This window comes from Cryptomeria japonica, chromosome 6 (genome assembly GCF_030272615.1).
Source record: "Cryptomeria japonica chromosome 6, Sugi_1.0, whole genome shotgun sequence".
Classification (NCBI taxonomy): Eukaryota; Viridiplantae; Streptophyta; class Pinopsida; order Cupressales; family Cupressaceae; genus Cryptomeria; species Cryptomeria japonica.
This window is the reverse complement of record NC_081410.1, coordinates 215043472-215065709: the sequence shown is the minus strand read 5'-3', so window position 1 is coordinate 215065709 and position 22238 is coordinate 215043472. Positions and strand designations below refer to the sequence as shown.

Below are 22238 nucleotides of genomic sequence, written 5' to 3'. Positions count from 1 at the left end.
CAACGCGTGGAAGATTGGGGAGCGTTTGATAGCATTCCGCACACCATGGAAAACTCAAAATGTCAAACTCGATGTATATGGTGTCCCGATAGTTCAAAGCTCTAGTAAATTGTCTGCATCCGGAGGTATCTTATTTTGGCTTATTCATTGAAAAGTTTATGAAGATCCTTGGGTAGCGTTCTACAACAAGTTTGGCGTTACATGAAGTCTATCATTGGCAGTTACAGCTTACCTACCAGGTGCATCATAAAAAGATATTTCTCTCCCTGCTCCTTGATGGAATATTTAATAAACTAATATCAATGTCTGTGAATAATGATTGTTCAAGTTTGCTATGTTTATCAGTGTTTACAAAATAGAATTTAAAAACACTATGCGTTGAACAAACAAGGAAGATTCCAAATTAAAACTGTATTAAGTTGTTCATTCCCACTATTGTTGTGATGTATAAACAAGTTTTTGTTTTATACTAGTTATACAACTAACTGCAATCAAATCCTAGCTAGGGGATTTTATAGTGGTGTTTTTTAGTGGAAAATTCTATGTGTAGCTGAGTATGCACCAAGGAAATTATAACTTTCGGAATACTAGGGTCCGACAAAACAGAGATCAAAACTTGCCTTTAGCAGAAAGTAGCTCTTCTATCCAGTTTGAAATTGAAGACAGCCATACGGCAACTGACGAAGAGATTATTTTTTATATAAACAGTATGGGAGAAACTGAAAATAATAGGGATCTCATAACAGCTTTAATCAGAAGTCAACAAGATATGCAGGACAATGTCAACAGAATGACTAATTTAATGACCCAATTTATTAATCAGCATCAAAATAATGGAAATAATAACACCATAATGTTGGGACAAACAATGGGGGTAGAGATGAGCATTTTGTCAATAATAATCAGCCAGAAAGAACAGGAACAGCCAGACCTTTTATGCCAACTTTCACTGTTAGGAATGTGCAACCACAAAACGAACCGACAATTAGAGAATTACAGGATGAGATACACCATGATTGGTTATTATTAGGGGATGATTTTAGGTCAGCAATGACATTTAGAGAGTACTTGGATGTCAAAATGAAACATAGGCCAAGAGGACAGTGAAGGAATAACAGTGAATTACAGAGGAAAATCAGTAAGATGTCTATCCCTTACTTTGATGGGTCTGGGAAAACCGCAGCTAGGGCTTGGGTACAAAAACTTGACACCTACCTTCAATTAAATCCTATATTAGAAGATGAAGCAATCAAATATGCAGCATTACATCTTGATGGTGTAGCACACGAATGGTGGCACCATGGGCAAGTAACTTTGGGTCATAATCAAATTATTACATATGTTGAATTTACTGAGAAACTTATTGACAAATTTGATTCTAAAGATCCTGAACTTCATCTAAAACATTTATCTCGGCTTAAGCAATCTGGAACTATTGAACAATACATTTCAGAATTTGAAAAATTGGCAGTTTTAGTAATTGAAATTTCAAAGAGACACAAAATTGTGATATCCATAGATGGATTGTCTGATTCACTCAAAGGTTGGGTTAAGTCCTTGAACCCTCCTACTTTACAAACAGCTATTAAAAGAGCAAGAGAATTGGAACTATCTTCAAAGGGGAAATTTTTTAATGAAGCACCACCACCTAAACCTAAAAATGACAAACAACCTTTCAATAAAGATAATTTCCCTAAAAACAAGTTAGATAAAGAAGAGAGGGAAGAACTCAGAAGGAAAAAACTATGTTTCAGTTGTAGAGAATCATGGCAGCCAGGACATAGATGTTTGGGAAAGGGAAAAATTCATTACATTGAGGTTATGTCAGATAGTGACGATGAAGAGAATGTTGAACCTAATATAGAACCTACACCACAGAACACAAAATCAGAGACAGGTACTAAACATGGAGAAGGGTTAATAGCATCTATGACAGGGACACCTCATTATAATATTTGCAGAGTTAGAGGAGTTTTGAATGGGCAGTGTGTGGTTGTCATGCTTGATAGTGGTTCTACTCATAATTTTATAGATGCCGCTCTTGTGGAAAAACGTGGATTGCAAACTGAAAAACATGAAAGTTTTGATGTTGGGGTAGCAAGTGGAACTAATTTGTCCAGTACTCATAAGGTTTCCTAAATTGAGTATTACTCTTGGCAATTATGCTGTTACTGATGATTTTTATGTGATTGATTTGGCTGATACTACTGTTGTTTTGGGCATTCAATGGATGGAAACATTAGATGAGTACACTCAAAGTTTTAAAAGATTGGAATTTTCTTTTAAGATTGATGATAAGAAAGTAGTGCTTCATGGTATGTCTAACGGTGGTACCAGGATCGTTAGTGCTAAAAGAATGGAGGCTATTTTCAGACATGGAGATGTGGCATGGTCGTCACAATGTTTAATCTCTAACAAGGTATCAGGATTTGAATCTAAACATTATCAAGATGATTTGCTAAAAGTATTAGATTCACATAATCTGGTTTTCAATGATATACCACCAGGAGTCCCGCCTGACAGAGGATTTGAACATACTATTGAATTAGAAGAAGGTGTCAAACCCGTTATCACAACTCCTTACAGACATCCTAAAATATTCAGGGATGAAATAGAAAAGGCAATTAAGGAATTGTTGGATATGGGGCATATCAGGCCAAGTTCTAGTCCTTTTGCATCATCAATAGTACTGATCAAAAAGAAGGATGGAACTCTTCGCATGTGTATTGATTACCATGCTCTTAACAAGAAGACAATCAAAAACAGGTATCTAATCCCTCGAATTGATGAGTTGTTAGATGAATTACATGGTGTTGTTTATTTTTCTAAAATTGATTTGAGGTCAGGATATCATCAAATTAAGTTAAGAGATCAAGATATTCATAAAACTGCTTTCCGTTGTCATTATGGTCATTATGAATTCTTGGTTATGCCGTTTGGTTTAACAAATGCTTCGGCAACATTTCAGTCTTACATGAATCATACCTTTAACAAACAGTTGAGGAAATTTTTGCTAGTTTTCTTTGATGATATATTGATTTACAGCAAAACTTGGGAAGATCACTTGAAACACATTGATATAGTTCTTGGTATTATGGAATCTCAATCACTTTATGCAAAGGCTTCTAAATGTGAATTTGGAATGACAAAAATTTTGTATTTAGGGCATATGATCAGTGCTACAGGTGTACAAGTTCATCAAGAAAAGATAAGAGCCATTTTGGATTGGCCACCGCCACGAAATCTTACAAATTTGCGAGGATTCTTTGGATTATGCAGTTATTACAGGAGATTTGTCAGAGGTTTTTCACAACTTGAGGCACCGTTGACAAATCTTACCAAAAAGGGGGCATTCCGATGGACTGAGGAAGCACAACAAGTTTTTGAGAAACTAAAAGAGGTAATGAGTTCTTGCCCAGTACTTGCACTTCCAGATTTTAATCAGCCTTTTGTCTTGGAATGTGATGCATCTAGTGAGGGAATAGGAGCAGTCTTAATGCAAAATAAACATCCTGTGGCTTATGAAAGTAGGAAACTTAGTAACCTAGAGAGGTTGTATTCTATTTATAACAAAGAGATGTTAGCAATCATGCACGCATTGGCAAAATTTAGACAATATTTGGTTGGTGGCAAATTTGTAGTAAGAACTGACCATAACAGTTTGAGATATTTCTTGGGTCAGAAAGACTTCAACGACAGGCAGCAAAAATGGATCAGTAAGATCCAAGCTTATGATTTTGAAATTGAATATGTGAAAGGTAAAAACAATGTTGTTGCAGATGCATTATCTAGAAGGCCTGAAATAAATGCATTATCTGTAGTAACAGCTGATTGGAAATCTTTATTGCTGGTAGAATATTCTAAGGATTCTTTTGCATGTGAATTGCTAGATGGTAATATACAAGATGATAAATATAAGGTTGTAAATGAAGTTATCTATTACAAGGACAGGATTTACTTGATTCTAGGTTCGAAGTTGAAAGAGAAAATCCTCCAATCAGTGCATGATATCCCTTTAGCAGGGCACCCCGGATACTTCAAAACTTACCGGCAGATAAGGGAAAGATTCACTTGGAAAGGACTAAAAAATGACGTCCTTCGTTATGTCAAAGAATGCATCACTTGCCAAAAAAATAAAGCAAAGCATACTTATCCTGCAGGTCTATTGCAACCATTACCTATACCAGAACAGAAATGGGAAAGTATATCAATGGATTTCATTACAGGCCTACCGCGATCTCAAGGTAAAGATTGCATTTTTGTTGTGGTTGATAGATTAACTAAATTTGCACATTTCTTATCTATCACTACAGAATTCACAGCTGTCCAGCGCACAGAAATGTTCTTTTGAGAGGTGTTTCATTTACATGGTTTACCAAAAAATATAATCAGCAACCGTGACAGCAGATTTTTGAGTATATTTTGGGGGGAACTGTTCAAATTGACAGGTAAAGAATTGAATCACAGTACGAGTTACCATCCACAAACCGATGGACAGACAGAAAAAGTAAACAAGTGGATTGAGGGTTACCTTCGTAATTATGTATCTGGACATCAGAAAGCCTGGGCCCGTTGGTTATATTTGGGTGAATACTGCTATAATACTACATATCATATATCTATCGGTATGACTCCTTTCAGAGCATTATATGGGTATGATGCACTATCTTTTATTGATCTTGCTTTTGATCAGAGTAATGTACCCAAATCTCATGATGTGCTTTAGGAATGCTAGGATATATTGAAAGAACTTAAGGAAAATTTGCAATGTGCTCAGAATCAACAGAAAATTTATGCAGATAAGAAGCGTGTCGAGCGACGCTTTGAAATGGGAGAATTGGTGTATCTCAGACTACAACCCTATAGGCAGTCATCCCTCAAGCGTAGTGGAGCAAAGAAATTGAAGCCTCGGTTTTATGGGTCGTACCAGGTGGTTCGAAAGGTTGGTGCAGTGGCATATGAATTGGATTTACCTGCAGAAAGCAAAATACATAATGTATTCCACGTATCTTGTCTCAAAAAAGCTCTGGGTCAACAGGTGAAAGTTTCAAAAAATCTACCACCACTGGATGAGGAAGGGAAGTTAGCGATGATACCCGAAGTGATTTTGGAGACCCGAGATAGGCATTTGCGGAATAGGACAATCAAGGAATATCTCATTAAATGGCAGAATTTACCATTGGATGATGCTACTTGGGAAAATGAGCAGGTTCTTCAGCATGCTGGATTACAATTGCTTGCAGGCAAGCAACATTGGGCAGGGGAGACTGTAATGTCCCCTAATAAATAAGTTACAAAAAAGTAAATTTGAAACAATATTAATTATTTTATATCAATATTCCATTCATTAATATAAATAATTAATATTATTTAACTAATAGTTCTTAACTATTATTTAAATAAAAAGGTAGTTCCTACAGGAAATACAACCAACTTATTTTAAAAATAAAAGCATGACACTAGATTTAACGTTCATGCCTGGAGGAGAAGATTTGATTCCTGTGTGTGTGTTATTACACATCTCGAAGTTAACTAGCCTTTCGTCAGTCATTGACTAGCCTATTGGTCTCACGATTCTGGAGAAGAATCATTATTGAAGGAAGCAGAGTGTAGTTTCGACGGGAGATCCCTTAGTGTGTGATGCGGGTATGCGTATTCTTACACGCAAATCTGCAAATGCGTTCAACGAAGGTGTGGAGGATTTGATACGGCGTCAGCGCACACTACCATTCCGTGCCTTTGAAACCCAAGACACGACGTCAATGAACACCACCTTCCGTGCCTTTGTAACCCGATATCGGGTTGTAGCAGGAAGACTATTATGACCGCAGTGTGGTGTAGAGTCGGCAGTACCGCGAAGGAAGAGGTTTGGGTTGCTGCAGAGTAGAGATTGTCGGCATCGTGTGGAAGATTGGGGAGCGTTTGATAGCATTCCGCACACCATGGAAAACTCAAAATGTCAGACTTGATGTATATGGTGTTTCGATAGTTCAAAGCCCTCGTAAATTGTCTGCATCTGGGGGTATCTTATTCTAGCTTATTCATTGAGAAGTTTATGAAGATCCTTGGGTAGCGTTCTACAACAAGTTTGGCGTTACATGAAGTCTATCATCGGCAATTACAGCTTACCTACCAAGTGCATCATAAAAAGATATTTCTCTCCCTACTCCTTGATGGAATATTTAATAAACTAATATCAATGTCTGTGAATAATGATTGTTCAAGTTTGCTATGTTTATCAGTGTTTACAAAATAGAATTTAGAAACACTATGTGTTGAACAAACAAGGAAGATTCCAAATTAAAACTGTATTAAGTTGTTCATTCCCACCATTGGCTGTGCTGTATAAACAAGTTTATGTTTTATACTGGTTATACAACTAACTACAATCAGATCCTAGCTAGGGGATTTTACAGAGAACTAGGAATTTCAGGATTCCAGGATCAAGGAAGAGAAAGGCTTGAGAACTTCCGCCTCCCGACAAGACAACACTTAACATTTCATGATTCCATTGGTTCTATTCTTGATCAACTAGGGCAGCGCCAATCCATGGAGCATATCTCTAATCGATTCACACTAATGGACCAAGGGCGTCATAAAATGACAACAATTCCTAAGAACTTCTCTTGACAAGAGGATGTGTAAGAGTCTTTATCTCTTACTAGTCATGTCAGCATCTTCTTGTTCTTTAATATAACTAAATGTTTGTTCCTTTGGTAACCTTTATTTATTTGGCCCAAGACAAATTTTTATTCCTTGTAAAGGAATGGCACAGAAGTGAGCTTTCACTCAAAAATATGAGCTCTTATACTCTTTTCCACATTGGCTATTATGCCAAATAAAATAAAAAAATTACAAATTAACAACACTACAATTGAAAAAAAATTAAAAACCGCATTGTAGCCCCTTATCATGCATCAAGAATTAAAAAAATATTCGGAAAAAAAAATTAAAAATCTTGAAATATCTTGAAAAAATTATTATAAACTTGAGAAAAATGAAAGATTTACTCACCTTTGAGGGCTATATCTTCCTTGTGCAGCGATTCCTAACCTTTTGGTGTAGGTCTTACTCCCTTGTAGTCCTCACCTTTGATAAAAAATGAAGCAATCTTCATAACTTAACAATGGCAGCTTGGAGGAAAAAAAATGCTTTTCTAGGTGTTTTGTGTTTGTCAAATGAGTTGCAAACAAAAAATAGTGCTGTTTTAGGGAGAATGGAGGTGTTGGGGGCGTGTTAGAGTAAAAAAATGTTTTTTTATTAGATAAATGTTTTTTGGCATCCTCAACCACAGATATGCAGAATCTGTCCAAGCGTGCCCTAGGTACCAGACAGTGAATAGGTACCCAAACTGGGGCCTAAATAAGTGTACCCAATAACATAGGCTAGATACCATCTTTCTAGGTTGAATGGATAACATTGCTTATTCTCTTTTCAGAGATAATTTAAATTTCATTCGGTACACATTACTTACATTCCCAAATTATTTAAAGTTAACCGTTAAGAGAGAAAATCAGTCACTGATCCATACTTGTCAGCTTGAGTAATTACTTAAAATACTCCATGTATCACTAGTTGCACTACACATGAAGACCAGGTTTTCATGGGAAATCATAATGGACAACTGAGATCTTGGCCTCTTATGACCAAATACAGCTTACACTAGCATGTTTATCATTAAATTCGTTTGCCTATTAGGTATATACCAGGTTTTCATGAGAAATCATAATGGACAACTGAGATCTTGGCCTCTTATGACCAAATACAGCTTGCACTAGCATGTTTATCCTTAAATTCGTTTGCCTATTAGGTATCATCTACAAAGTATGAATGAAACTATTTTGGTTGGAGCAAGCAAACCAACAACCAGACAGTCAAGTTCACAATAACATGTGTGTTCTGGTTTGAATGTAGTCATAAAAAATTTGATCAGCAGAAAGAATTTACTGAACCTAGATAGGCAAGCAAAGAAATATACTAAATGAATGTCTATGAATAACCAGCTTGGTCAATGGGAATAAAGTGCAGCATGTTAGAATGGATAACCAAGAGGTCTAGAAGGAACTTTATGAACAGAAAACTAAAGAATCTAAAACTAAATCTATGGTATAATAAACCAAAAAATGGACTAAACTCTAGACAAGTTAATGTAAACATAAGGCATAAGTCAATTTAAACATAAGGCATATAATACAAAACAATCATGTCAAATGAAGGAAACAAATAACAGGGTAAACCCTAGACAAGTCAACCTATGGAAATGGTGTATAATACAAATCAATCATGTGAAAGGATGGGTCTTCATCAAAGACAAATACCAATAGAGACAAGAGAAGAAGGATAATTGAAAACAAGACTCTAGTCTGCATCAAAGATAGTAGCACGGGAAGGTATGGAATGAGGGAACTGTGGCCTGAAAAATATCCAAGGGAATAAAAAGCAGCTAGTCTAAAAACATTAACTGCATATCAGTTCAAGAAGGGACGGCTAGTGTTACTAATTATTTACATTATACCAAATTAATTATGTAACTTGAAATTCAAATTGGAAAAAGCAATATACATAAGTTTTTATTTCAAGTTGATGTAAACTTGAAAAAGCTTTTATAGCTTGCTTTACCGTTTATTGCATTCTTATTTTATTCTTATCTTTTGTCTTTAAAAGCCTTTAGACAATAAATTTCCTGGTTTTGAATATGCAAGTGACAGATTGTAATATTTTAAGAATAATTAATGCAATTTTGCAAGGAACAAATTTGTATCAATATTATCTGTGCTCTTGTGGGCTTTCTGTAGTAGGTTGCAGCTTTATGATAATGAAAACAATGTTTTTTTTCCCAATACAGCATCAGAGCACCTTTTAAGCTTGTTCCGGAACTGTAAGGGTTATTTTTAGAGAGATTTTGACAATGGAGTTGCACACAGAGCAATTAGTTTGGCTAATCTTCTATATACTGAAACTAACTCCATTTTCTCCAGTTCGAACAAAAATATCACAACCAGTTTTGGCCTTCTATGCTAAATTTTTATTATATTTTATTATTTAAAAAAAAAAAAGACTAAGAACAAGGTCTAAATGGTTTGAAATTTAAGGAAAGATGTATCAATACATCCTGAACAACTATATATTTTGTGCCAAGGTTTGTTATAGGCTTCATGTAGCAGACTTTGGTTGCCTTGAAAATTGTACTAAAATAAAACTTGTTGTCATAACCCCTCTTTGGACATTGGATTAAATAAATACGATAATTAAAACATTTATTAATTAAAATTTAATAATATTGGAAAAATCGTCTCATTTATGAGACTTCACGATTTTCCTCTAATGTATGATTATTAATGTTTATTATTTGTTATGACTATTATTTATTATTATTATTTTATTTTAATGTAACGTTCATATTTCAATTATTAATATTATATTAACTATTAAAGAAATTTTACCATAAAATACTATTAAAACATAAAATAGATATATTGAATATATTACACTTATCATATAACGTGCTATTTAATAAATATAAAATATAACATAAATTGTCAAAATACATTATAAATAATATCGTATTAATACGATACCATAAATAGAACCAATATTAAAATACAATACAAATTTTGATCAGATTATGGATAGCTGTACAGAATACTCATACACTTTGTTGAAGACTCAGATACATATTCTGAGTACACAGTATATGAATATAATCTGTAATGTATAAATAAATACAGTTGGAGTATTATACACTGATGCATGCGGTTACACAGACATACTAACATTAGCATCTATTAGACCCGAGGCTACAATATTGGTGACTAATCAATGATTAGTTTTTATCAAGGTGTTAATAAGCAAATAAGGATGACAGCGGTGTATTAAAATAAACATCCAATTTCATCAAGTATCGCCACCCAACGATATAAATTGATTAAATTATGAGACGGCAACAGGTAATATTAAGTCTTCTATAATAGCAATTAAGGAAGAATTCATATCAGTGAGAATTCAGAATCTTTATCAATATGATAGCGCTTGTAATAATTAAGATCAACGGACATGATGATTACCTCTATGGCCAACTAATGTCAATCAAAAACGGTTATAATCATCGAAGGCATCTAACAGCAAGGAACATGATATATGGCAGTATTAGTGATACTACGACATATCGAGTGTTCCTAAAGATTGTTTCACAGATCACAATTATCATTAGCCATTGAATCTATCACCCCTGTGATTGGTGATTACAATTTTGTTAATAGCCTGTAGTTTAATGATGATCAACTATAATATCACTCTAACCCACCGTTAGTTAGTAACAGCTCAATCATAACCGATAATTGATCAGCTATGAGGAGGCAGCGATTACCAAGGCATTGATAAGTCTAAATTATAATTGATATTAGGGCATGATGAAGTTATGAAGAAATGTATGACGATGACAATCACCAGTGATTACATGAGACTTAACGAAGAGATGCGATGACTACATTAAGACAACGATCATAATAAAGACTTCTTCTTTGTTATGAAGAGATGTATCTAATTATGAGTGGTTCGATCCAAGAGAGACATGATTCCTCACATTCAGAAGATGCGACTCTTCAATTCTAAAAATATAAGAATTAGATCGCGCTCATTCACGGGGGGGGAATATATAATATAGGCACGAAGGGAAGGAAAAAAGGGGTATATATATTATCGGGTAGCCATCGATCAGATCAGATCAGAACTCTTATTCAGTTACAGGCAGTAACATCCTTGTCCATAGTGGTACGCATGAGATGTGCTTGATATGTATGTTTAATTTATGCAACTGATAATATACTTATGCAGAATTCTAGTAATTATATTAATACTCATAATAATATAATAATTTCTGGAAACTATTCTGTAGTAATATATAATATATCATCTAATAGGTAGTTAATAAACAGGTAACTAATAAATATATAAATGATTTATAATATAATTCATTTATTTGTTTATTTATATTTTCAAATCAGAATATGGATAATATATTTATATATATAATAATATTGTATTATCAATCAGATTATATGCATATGCATATATGTATACGTATACGTATACGTATGCATATACATATACATATACATACATATATAGAAACAATAATCTGAATGAACAAGTAAGACTGAGAAAATAAATCAAATTGGATTATCATCAATTCAACATAAGAAAGAAGATTACGTTATCCGTGATTTTAGTCATGTTAAGATAGAATTGTCTCCTAATAAATTTAGTTTAAGACATAAGTCTGTTGAAATAGATTAATTATGGTTAAAACAGTCCTAAACCTAGTAGGGGACATTACACTTGTTTATTTGGCCTGAAATTTAGCAGCAACTAGTGTTCAAGAAATGAACTGGTAAAAAACTTCATTCATCTTAACTGAGGAAGGATTACATTATATAGAAGTTACAAAATACTGTAGCTATTAATTAACTACCTACTTCTAACTACTTGTTACTGTAGACATTTAAGATGTCTAACAGCCAGTTACATTATTGACCATTAACAGTAATAAGATTAAATATTATTCTAACACCCTCCCTTAATGGTCAATCTATCAAAAACAACAAGTTGTCCCCTAAATTTTACAAACTTATCTAGGCTTAAAGACTTGGTGAAAATATCCACAGTTTGATCCGCTATCGGAACATACTGCAACTGAACTGATCCGTCTTCTACCAGTTGGCGGGGATGTAGTGACAATGAAGCTCGACATGCTTGGTACATTCATGGAAGACTAGATTTTTGGCTAGTTTGAGCACCCCTTGATTATCAGTATACAAGGGAGAAGGACCTGCTTGCGGCATCTACATGTCACAAAGCATCCTCCAGAGCCAAACTGCCTCACATGCGGCCTTGACTGTTCCCCAGTATTCGACTTCGGTCAAGGAAAGAGCTACGGCCTATTGTTTCTTGCTGCTCCAAGTGACAGCACCTGTACCCAAACTAAATAGGTACCCAAAAGTGGATTTTCTATCATCCACTGATCCTGCCCAATCTAAGTCAGTATAACCAATCAACTTTGGATCGTTGCACCTGCTATACAAAATGCCATAGTCTGAAGTGCCTTTCACATATCGCAGCACTCGCTTCGCTGCAATCCAATAATCAGCTTTTGGGGCTGTCATGAAGCGAGAGGTGTAGTTGACAGCAAAACAGATGTCAAGTCTAGTGGCCATGAGATAGATGAGGCTGCCTACTAGTTGCCTGAATTCAGTCTCATCTACTACAGGTGAATTAGAATTGGTTGATAACTTCAGCCCTTTCTCCATAGGTGTGGAAGCAGGTTTACAATCCTGCATTCAAAACTTGTCAAGCAAACTACGGGCATACTTGGATTGTGAAATAAAGATATTGTCACTAGTCTGCCACACTTCGACACCTAAGCAATAATGGAGAAGCCCCAAATCTGTCATGTCAAAATCTTGGCACAAGTCATGTTTGATGGCTGTAATCAAATGTGCTGAATTGCCAGTAATGATCAAGTCATCCACATAGACAACAAGTAAAAGGATATCGTTACCAGATAGTTTGACATACAGATTAGTGTCAGAGGGACTGCGTTGAAAACCATGTTCAACCAAATACTGATCAATCTTGAAATACCAAGCCCGAGTGGCTTGCTTCAGACCATAGAGGGCTTTTACCAATCTACAAACCTAACGTTCCTTACCAGGAACCTTGAAGCCAAGAGGTTGAGTCATATAAACTTCTTCTTGTAACTAACCATTGAGGAATGCACTCTTAACGTCCATCTGGTGAAGTTTCCATCGAAACTGAGCTGCAATGGCAAGATGAAGACGAATTGTGCTCATCTTGGCAGTAGGAGTAAAAGTCTCCTCGTAGTCGATGCCCTCCCGCTGTGTAAAACCCCGAGCAACCAATCTGGCCTTGTACTTATCCAAAGTACCATCTACATGATACTTGACTTTGTAAACCCATTTACAACTGATAGGTTTCTTCCCAGGAGGCAAATCAGAAAGAACCCAAGTGTTATTCTTCAGAAGACTATGGTATTCTGTGTCCATAGCCTTTTCCCACTCAGGAATGCCTTTAGCCTCGGAATACGTTCGAGGCTCATGGATGTTGTGGATGTTGGCCATAAGTGCAAGGTTGACTGTATTTTGCTGCTTTCTCTTGCGGCGAACTGGTCTATCCTCAAGAAGCTCATCATCACAAAGATCTCCTATAGTCTTGGCCCACCATTTAGGCCTGAGGGTAGAAGTACCAATATCTGGCATTGGAGGAACAACATCCCCTGGAGTTGTTGGAACAAAGTCATCTGGATGCAATTCCTGTGAAAAACCAGGTGGTGCTGGATCAGTAGATTCCTCATCTTCAGAGTCAGAATGCTCTAAAGCCCTCCCATCATGGAAACCAAGAGGAAGACGAACACCAACATCAGGAGTCTGCATAGATGGAGTCGCGGGACTAGGAGTAGTAGGCATGAATGGACCAGTAGTCTCATCAACCACAACATCACGACTGAAAATGAGATGATTTGTCTCCACATCAATCAACCTATAGGCCTTGTGGTTGTCGATGTAACCAGTGAACATAAGTGTTTGGCTCTTTGAATCTAGCTTAGCACGCTTAGCGTCTCGAATCCATACATGAGCGGTAGAACCGAAGACTTTCAAATGGCCCACTTTAGGCTTGTGTCCTAACCAGGCTTCTTCAGGAGTCAAATTCTTAACGGCATGTGTAGGCGACCGATTCAAAAGGTAGACTGCAGTGCAAACTGCTTCAGCCCAGTATTTCTTAGGAACATTTCTATGCTCTATCATAGAACGAGCCATTTCAGTAATGGTGTGATTCCTACGTTCAATGACACCATTCTGTTGAGGGGTGTATGGTGTGGTGAGTTGGCATTTAATGCCATGTGTAGCACAAAATGTAGAGAAGTCATTGGAACAAAACTCCCCCCCATTATCTGACCTTAGAGTGACAATCTGAGAACCGGATTCTTTCTCAACTAAGGCCTTAAACTGTTGGAATGTGTTGAACTCATCTGATTTATTTTTCAAAAAATACACACACATTTTACGACTGAAATCATCAACAAATAATAAGAAGTATTTGCAACCAGTAACAGATGGAGTGTTCATTGGGCCACATACATCAGCGTGAACCAACTGAAGAACCTTGGAGGCTCGCCAAGAATCACTATCCGAGAATGGTGTCCAATGCTGCTTTCCAGCTTGACAGGTTGCACAAACTCCATGATTTTGAGGTTGCATCTCAGGTAGACCAGCAACCAAACCCTCCCAATATAACTGAGAGAGATAGTGCACGTTTAAGTGCCCATAACGTTGATGCCAAAGTGTTTTGATGGATGCTAAGTCACATGATATGGCGATTTTCATGGATGAGGTTCGAATTTAATCGAATTTCAAACTTCTATAAAAAAAATCGAATTTAATCGAATTTCCTCTATAAAGAACTGCTATCCGCCTCTAAACACAACTCAGCTGATCATGGGTATTCTTTGTATATGCTTGGTATCTATTGGGTCATGGGTGTCTGCAATAGCTGGGTCGCCCTCGGATTTTCTCCAACAAGGGTCACTATTCTGATAATTTATTAGAAGTATACATATATTTAAAAATAAACAAAATTATAGAAGGCGAATTTTATCCGAATTTTTTTTCGAATTTTTCCCTTGTCGAATTTCATCCGAATTTCATGGTTGTCGAATTTGAATTCGAATTCGAACCTTGTGACTTAGGATGGATGTACTCCAAGCAACCAAAGCGTGCTCCTGAGAATCGCCAGAATCAGCAAGTCTATACAAACCATGATCCTCAAGTCCCATGGCGGTTGTAGTACGAGTCTCCCTATCAACAATGTTGTAGATGGACGAACTGAAGACAACATCTAATTGAGGAGAATGCCTCATGATCTGACTAACAGAGAGAAGATTATGTTCCATGCTTGGAACATAGTAGACATCAAGAAAAATTAAATTTCTACCTCCTGAGTGAATCTGAACAGTGCCCTTACTAGAAACTGTGTACTCTTCTCCTCCGAAGATTACTAAATCTAAGAATGAGTCAAATTTTGTGAACCAATCCCAACGATGAGTAAAATGTCACGAAGCCCCTGAATCAATATACTAGGTAGAAGACTGTACTGGATCTGTTGTTCTCTTGGCCATAAAAGCATAGAAAGCAGATTCTTTCTGCTCTGAGTGCTCTGCGACATTTGCCTTTTGTTGAGACCCTCCCTGCTTCTTTTGTTCAGAAGCCAATCGAATGCAACACTCGGACTTCATGTGACCAAACTTGTGACAATAATTGCACTGAACGTTCTTCTTCTTCTTGCTGTCCTGAGAAGAACCAGAGCCTTTCGGCTAAGAAGATTGAGCCTTGCCTTTGTTCTTAGCAAAAGATTTGGCAGAGAATGCTTGCTAGGTGGAGGGAGAACTAGTACTGCTTCCAAACTACTGTCGCCACCAATCTTGTTGTAAAAGCTTGTTACAAAGATCGGAAAACTTCAAATCGACGTCAGTGGAAGTGATATTGAGTGTTTTGATGAAATGCTCATACGAGTGTGGGAGACTCTTCAGAGTAATGACTGCCATATCTTCTTCCTCCATTTTTCAACCAATAGCTTCTAGTTGGTCACAAATATCCTTGATCTTTGTCAGATGCTCTTGAAGAGATGTTTTTTCATCCATCATGATCATGAAGAGCATATTCTTAAGAAAGAACGCTCTTCTCTTGTCAGAGGTTTCATGAAGACTCTTCAAATGATCCCATATTTCCTTCGTAGTTTTGTCGAACGGTACCTGAGGTAGCTACTCATCGGTAACAGAGAGTTTGATGAGCATGACGGCTTCGCAGTTGCGCTCATCCCATTTGTCCTGATCTTTTTCGGCAGTGTCTGGACGTTGAGACGTGCCTAGAAAAACGGCATCAAGACATCGATACTCACAAATTGTCAACATACGCTATTTCCAGGTGTTGTAGTTGCGGCCGTTAAACTTTTGGCTACTTTCGAGCATTATATTGGTCAGAGATGCCATCACGTACCCCAAGGTCGAACTGGTCAAGGCACGAATGCACGAAAACCAAAAGATAAAAACAAAGGGTTTTTAGAAATTCCGCAAGTCGGATTCTCAGACAAGAATTGAAACCCTAGCACAGTTTTCGAGGCAAAAAAAATTCAGATGACCCAGAAAAATCGAACGAAGACCTAGAAGAGCACTCGAAAAACCCACAAGGAATATGTAAATAGAAAAAAAAATCGACTGAAGGGTTAAATCCTAGGGCACGGAAGACAAGGCGGAAGAGATACAGGTGTCGTTGAAAAACCAAAATGTGGAAAAATTCTGCGTCGCGATTTTATAGTTAAAATCGCGCAAAAAAACGAGCCGCTGCCGAAAGGTCGCGCGGGAAACAAAAGAATTCGTGGAAAATTGCGGGCAAGAAGTCACGCGTCGGGCAGAGGGCGAAAAACACGAAAGTATGTAAAAAACAGACGTGAAAACCCTAGCCGCTGCGGGCAGAAAAAACGGCCGAAAATATTTACAGAGGTCACAAGCAAAAAGGCATGCAAAAACAAACACGCGAAAATGCTAAACACAAGTCGCGAAAATTAAATTCCACCAAATCCTTCCACGGGAGCCAACAGACACGGGTAGGGCAAAAATGCCCTCGAACAGACCCGTGAACCGAGAGCTAAAAAAAACCTTCAAAAACTTCGAATTAAAGCTTCTAAAAAGCCCACGAAATTTTACACAAGAAGAATTTTTTTTAAAACCTATAGCAGGCTCTGATACCATGTGAATGATAGATTTACTGGCAAAAATATCTTAGTTCATATTAACTGGTAAAGATTACAATTTATAGAAATACAAAACACTGTAGCTATTAATTAACTACCTACTTCTAACTACTTGTTACTGTAGACATTTAAGATGTCTAACAGCCAGTTACATTATTGACCATTAACACTAATAATATTAAATATTATTCTAACAACTAGATATATGTTATTTGATCAATTTTGTTATCCGAGAACAAAGTCTGCCTTCAATTATAATTTTGGGTCATCTTGCCATTTGTGCCAAAACTTTAATTTCTCCACCTAGCCTAAAAATTTTCTAGCATGCATATATGTTTTTCCTAATCACTTTATCATTGTCACAAGAGTTGGTTCAGCCTCTAGATCGAATTTTTGGGACAATTATCATTTTCATGAGCACTCTTCGTGAAGGGCGCACCTTAGTGATGCAAGCATCTTTTAAAGTGGCATTTTTTTGAAAGTGTCTTACAACTAGTATGCTTTCCGGTAATAGCTTCAATTTATACTCATCTTGATTTATCTATATTATCATTGTGGCTCTTTATTCATGTGGAATTCAGTTGACACATGCCAACTACTTCCCAAGAAAATCCTATATGGAGGATCTACTTTGGCATATGGAATTATTTGGGGGTTTATTTTCAACACTTAACATGTACATTTAGATGAAGACGAGAAGAAAAAGTTGCTTAACAAGCATCACAAAGCACTTAGTTTCTTGTCTTGCCCATTTCTAGTTACAAACAACACTTCCACTTTGAAGATATTAATTTCCCCATTATAAAAATGAGTTAAATTCAGGGTAAGCTTTGATCTAACTGTTGAGACATGGACCAGCTAGGACTCGAACCTAGGACCTTCCATACACTGCTAGAGTGCTCTACCACTGAGCTACTGGCCCCTCTTGGACCAGTCCATCATTGGTCCGGGTGTGGCTTATTTCCAACACCAACACCCCCCCTTAAGCCACACCTCTCGTGTGCTTGGGGCTCCTAGCCTGGACCTGGCTCTGATACCATGTTGAGACATGGACCAGCTAGGACTCGAACGTAGGACCTTCCATACACTACTAGAGTGCTCTCCCACTGAGCCACTGGCCCCTCTTGGACCAGTCCATCGTTGGTCCGGGTGTGGCTTATTTCCAACACCAACACTAACTACACCTGAATGTTCTTATAGTGGCAAAACTTGTCAACCTAAGTCACAATGATCACAACAAATACATACTAAGGAGAAAGCGCAAATTAAGCATAGGATCACTCGTCAATTATATTTATCTCCTCTAGTAGCTCTACCTACCATAATTTCTTCTAAAGATGTTCATGACACTAATTATCATCCAACAATTCCTACCTTGGATGCACGTGACACTTTAGTGATTCTTCCTCTCACAATTTCTACTTTCGATGATCATGGCACCCCACTTTTAGAAAGGACTTATCTTTTCACACCAATTGTTATTCTTTCTTGCACAATATTCATTTTCTCTTTGTACAAGATGAGAGTTCCATTGATGCTATTGAACTATCACCTAGTTCCCCTCCTTTGCTTCCTAATTTGAAAGACAACTCCTCTTTAATAAGAAGCTTGAGGAACAACTTGATTTGGAGCTTTGGGTTTTTAAACTCATCTTGTTACAATAGGTTCTTTTAACATGATTTTTCTCACAGATCATAGTGGAGTGATGCTTCTCGAGTTCATTGTTGACGTGTACAACACATTAAGTTTATCATGCCAACTAAGCACTTATGACTCATGTGATAGAGACTTGTAACCCTCAATCTTTTGAAAAAGCACATGGACACTAGGCATGAAAGAATATTGTTCATATTTATTACCTCCTCAAAAGAATATTTTTTAAAACACAATTATTCTACATTATTCCCGTACATTTTTGACATTAAGTGGATATTAATTGATGCTTCTTTGCTTGGCATAGGTCAAGTTTGTTTGTCTTTAAACTTTGTTTAGTGTGAACGAAGTTGTCATAAGGGGATACAGCATGAAACTCCTCCTTCCATCCGCTCTTCTCCAAGTCAATCTGGCATGGATATTGGTGTAAATGATTATGTTTAGTACTTAGTTAATTATGCAACTTGTATATTTGACTTTGTAGTAAGCAAAAAAATTAGTTTTGTGTTTTCTTTATTCCAATTTAGGTGTTAGCTTAACTTGAAGAAACTTTCAAATCTTATTGTATTGTTTTATTCTTAAACTTGGGCTCATGGACTCCACTCTATACATGGACAGGCTTCTTGGTTTTGGATCATACAACGGAGGTGTATTGTAATGTTTGCAGAGTTATTAACGCCATTTTGCTCATTACAATATTGTACCAAAAACTATTTCTACGTTTTTGTGGGCCATCCATCGTAGGTTATAACTCCATGATCTTGGGATTACACTGTCTTTCTTAATAGGAACAACCACTCCCTATTACTTTGATAGGTGATAAAGGTTGAATAGACAGTGTGAGGTACTCTCAAAATAATAGTCTTCCTCTTTCCAATCTAATGAATAGATAGTATGAGGTACTCTCAAAATAATAGTCTTCCTCTTTCCAACCTAATCAAGGACTGGAAAAAATTTCACCCTTAAATTTAAAATGGACTTTTTGCTTTGGTATATAGCTCCAGTCTCCAAGTAGATCATGATTTTATGCAATTTGCCAAGATTGTAAGCATTTTAAAAAAAATAAAGGTTACATGAAGACTAGTTGCGACTAAAAAGATGCTTGAGGGAAACGATAATCATATAATAATCAACCCTCAAAGGATAACTTTATCCTACCATAATGTTTGAGCTACCCCAAAACTGACCCCATTAATGGGGATGATTTAAGTCGTTTGCAGTGTTAACATGTGCACCGTGGATACTCGCCTCATTGTTAAATCAAAATTCGCTTTGATGGGTTTTCAGGGGAAACCTTGGTCAACTTATATTAGAGGGATAGAAAGAGATAGTAAAGGCTAAGGTAGATAGGTCTTCTACAAATTCACTGGTTGCAGTACAAACAACAAAACCAAACGATTAGCCATTGTAAAAGAGAGTAAGGTAAGTAATGATCAATTTCTTTAGACAATAGTAAGTGTAAATTCAATGGAAATTGATAAGTCACAAAATGTGGGTCGAGTAGATTAAGAGACAAATTGAAAATATGGATATCTGCCATTATCAACTGGCAAACTATCTATGCCAGTGTAGCAGCTCACAAAAGAGACTGGAGAAGTATCAGTTTGGCTAGTGACTCGATCAAGAGATCTTATTTCCAGTCCTTCATTGGGGGACACGAGCCACAGCCAGTATGGCGATCATGCGGCATTTACTCAAATGTGAATATGTGGAGGCTATTCACCGCCTGGACATCTGAAAAATTAAACCCCAACATAACGGATTTGACAATCACTATAATGATATAATCAGGCACATATTGTGGTGGGACACCTTATTTACCAGCTCCCGGAATAAATGCCCGGGTTTTTCATTGCTCAGTGTGCTTTCTCCAATATCTCGTGCTTCTCTCACAGGCTATATATGTCTTCGCCTCCTGGTATTTATGCATTGTCTTTGCGTGGATTATAAGTAGAATTAAAACAAGAGAAAACAAAATTACCAGTATTTGCAGTTGAATAAAATGTAAAATACCCTAAATTATGAGAGATAGTAGAAAAAAAAACTATGGAGATAACATACGTACCATGGACGGCTCCTGGTCAGGAAGAGCTAGACCTGCCTTGAGAAGTTTCGAACCCGCGTCAATTACTACTGCCTCCATTGATACAAATATTAATATGCTTGGATTGGATATGTTTACTAGTTTTCCGCTCGGCCTTCACAGAGGAGAGATAGTGCAGGCGTCCAAATCCAGCAGTGCTTAAACCCAGGAGATATCCCCTTAAATTTGAATTACAGAGCTTTGCCGGTCTTCTTTCTCGTCAAACTATTCAATATCAACAAATAAAGGGGCACTAACAATGCTTTCGGACACATTTCGAGCAATTTCCACCTACAACATGTTCTTTTTTCCTCGTGGGTTAAGGCGATGAAGGGTAAAGCGAAATGCTAGAGGTTAGTTTTATTAAAGTTTTTTTAAACTTATATTTCATTAATATTGTACAAATAATTTTAAAAAGGATGTGGTTAATCTCCACACAAAATAGTATTTTGTATAGTTTTTAAAATTTACAAAACACAACAGAATTGTAAAACTTTTAGTAGCTAAATCTTCATGATCTATATCTCTATTACTCTAAAAACACAAAAAATGAACAAAAAAACGCAGTGTTTTGCTGGGATTTTTTTATAGTGTCATTTTGTGTGGAGATTAGCCATTTGCATTTTAAAAGGGGGTAAAAATGATTGAAAGGGGCGAAAAAATGGAAAGTGGTTAATAATTAGAATCAATTGGATTGGATATATCTATTAACATCTAGGAGGCTAAAACTAGTCTATGGGATAGCTAACCTTGTCATTTTGATCTTTTGCATTTCAATCATTTTCTTATCAAGAAGATGATAAGCATCCCTATCTTCTCAATGGTCTCATTGGTAAATAAATTGTGCCAAGAAATAGTTGTCATTAGATTGCTATGCATGTCTTTGATGTCCTTTAAGGCATCACACTCCATAATAAAGAGTTTTTTTCTAATTTCATTGCCCCCAATATTGGAAATTATACATACTCTTTTCCATTTTGATATTTTTGCATTTCAATCATTTTCTTGTCAAAGAGATAATAAGTATCCCCATCTTCTCAATGGTATCATCGCTAAATAAATTATGTCAATAAATACTTGTCATTAGATTGTTATTAAGGCATCACACTCCATAATAAAGTGTTTTTTTTTCTAATTTTGTTGCCCCAATATTGTAAATTATACACACTCTTTCTTCTCATGCTTCTTTAAGTCTTTTCTGCATCCTCGTTTTGCATTGGAGTTTATGAGAGTTGGTTCTTAATTGAGCAATAAGAATTTTGGCTCTCTACTAAATATTAGTTGCTATGTAGGTTTTTTGTTGATGGTTACATGTGGAGTTGAAGTCTTCGAGATAATACTCTTTTTCTCCCTAGCATTCTACCCCACATATGCTTGTGGAACTTATCTAAAACAAAATATTTTCTCTTTATTATATGTAGGACAAGATTTCAAGTAAATAATCTATTTTGCTCATCCATTTATTTTGTTTTGTCCATAATTTTTTGTGTTTTCTCATGATGTCATTGAAAACAACCTTATCCCACTTACTAGCTTCCATTTGGTCAATTATTTTTAAGTAACTTATGAGACACGTCATTTCAATTGCTTCAATAGAGGCAACCCCCATTTAATTTAGCATAATTCCATATGGAACTGAACCTTTAATGTTGAACTTGCTTGTGATCAAGCACTTTTCAAC

At 36.3% G+C, this 22238-nt stretch overlaps 1 protein-coding gene across 4 annotated transcripts in view; it reads right to left on the bottom strand.

Annotated features, from left to right (window-relative positions):
* Nucleotides 1-20872, bottom strand: part of LOC131071421 (actin-related protein 7) — a 173125-nt gene extending 152253 nt beyond the window's left edge. Inside the window, exon 1 of one of the 4 annotated variants that reach the window (XR_009112513.2) lies at nt 20540-20870. Coding sequence is in view for 3 of the 4 variants with exons in the window: in XM_058007241.2 (XP_057863224.2) it covers nt 20540-20617 (78 nt within the window). In the remaining variant the exon portion in view is untranslated. Of the gene's footprint in view, nt 1-20539 lie in introns of all 4 variants that reach the window. The other 3 variants (XM_058007241.2, XM_058007239.2, XM_058007240.2) reach the window with 3 other exon arrangements.
* Nucleotides 20873-22238: the final 1366 nt, after the last annotated feature.